Source organism: Gavialis gangeticus, unplaced genomic scaffold (genome assembly GCF_001723915.1).
Source record: "Gavialis gangeticus isolate Ggan-Ray unplaced genomic scaffold, GavGan_comp1, whole genome shotgun sequence".
NCBI classification, from domain to species: Eukaryota; Metazoa; Chordata; order Crocodylia; family Gavialidae; genus Gavialis; species Gavialis gangeticus.
The window spans coordinates 21,400,905-21,401,131 of NW_017729014.1; the positions used below are offsets into that span (position 1 = coordinate 21,400,905).

The 227-nt window shown below is 72.7% G+C and overlaps 1 protein-coding gene across 3 annotated transcripts in view; it reads right to left on the reverse strand.

The window, feature by feature from the left end:
* Window positions 1-123, reverse strand: part of NECAP2 (NECAP endocytosis associated 2) — a 15,346-nt gene extending 15,223 nt beyond the window's left edge. The window contains exon 1 of one of the 3 annotated variants that reach the window (XM_019511955.1): window positions 14-123. In XM_019511955.1, the coding sequence (XP_019367500.1) occupies window positions 14-105 (92 nt within the window). In that variant the 5' untranslated portion in view covers window positions 106-123. The remainder of the gene's footprint in view (window positions 1-13) is intronic. The other 2 variants (XM_019511954.1, XM_019511953.1) reach the window with 2 other exon arrangements.
* Between the last annotated feature and the right edge of the window lie 104 nt (window positions 124-227).

Sequence of the window (227 nt, forward strand, 5' to 3'; positions counted from 1 at the left end):
CCTCGGGGCGCACCGGTGTCCGCGGTTGGAGGCGCGCGGCGGCACGCGATACACGTGCACCTCGGGCTTCACGCACAGCACCGACTCGTAGTCGCCGTCCGCCATCGCTGTCGCACCAGGAAGTCCGCCTACGCTCCGCCTCCGCGGGCCCGACGCCGGCTAGAGCGGCTCCGCGGTGGTTGGGTGGGCGTTTCTGCGTCGTCTCCGTGGGTGGGACGGCACGCCAA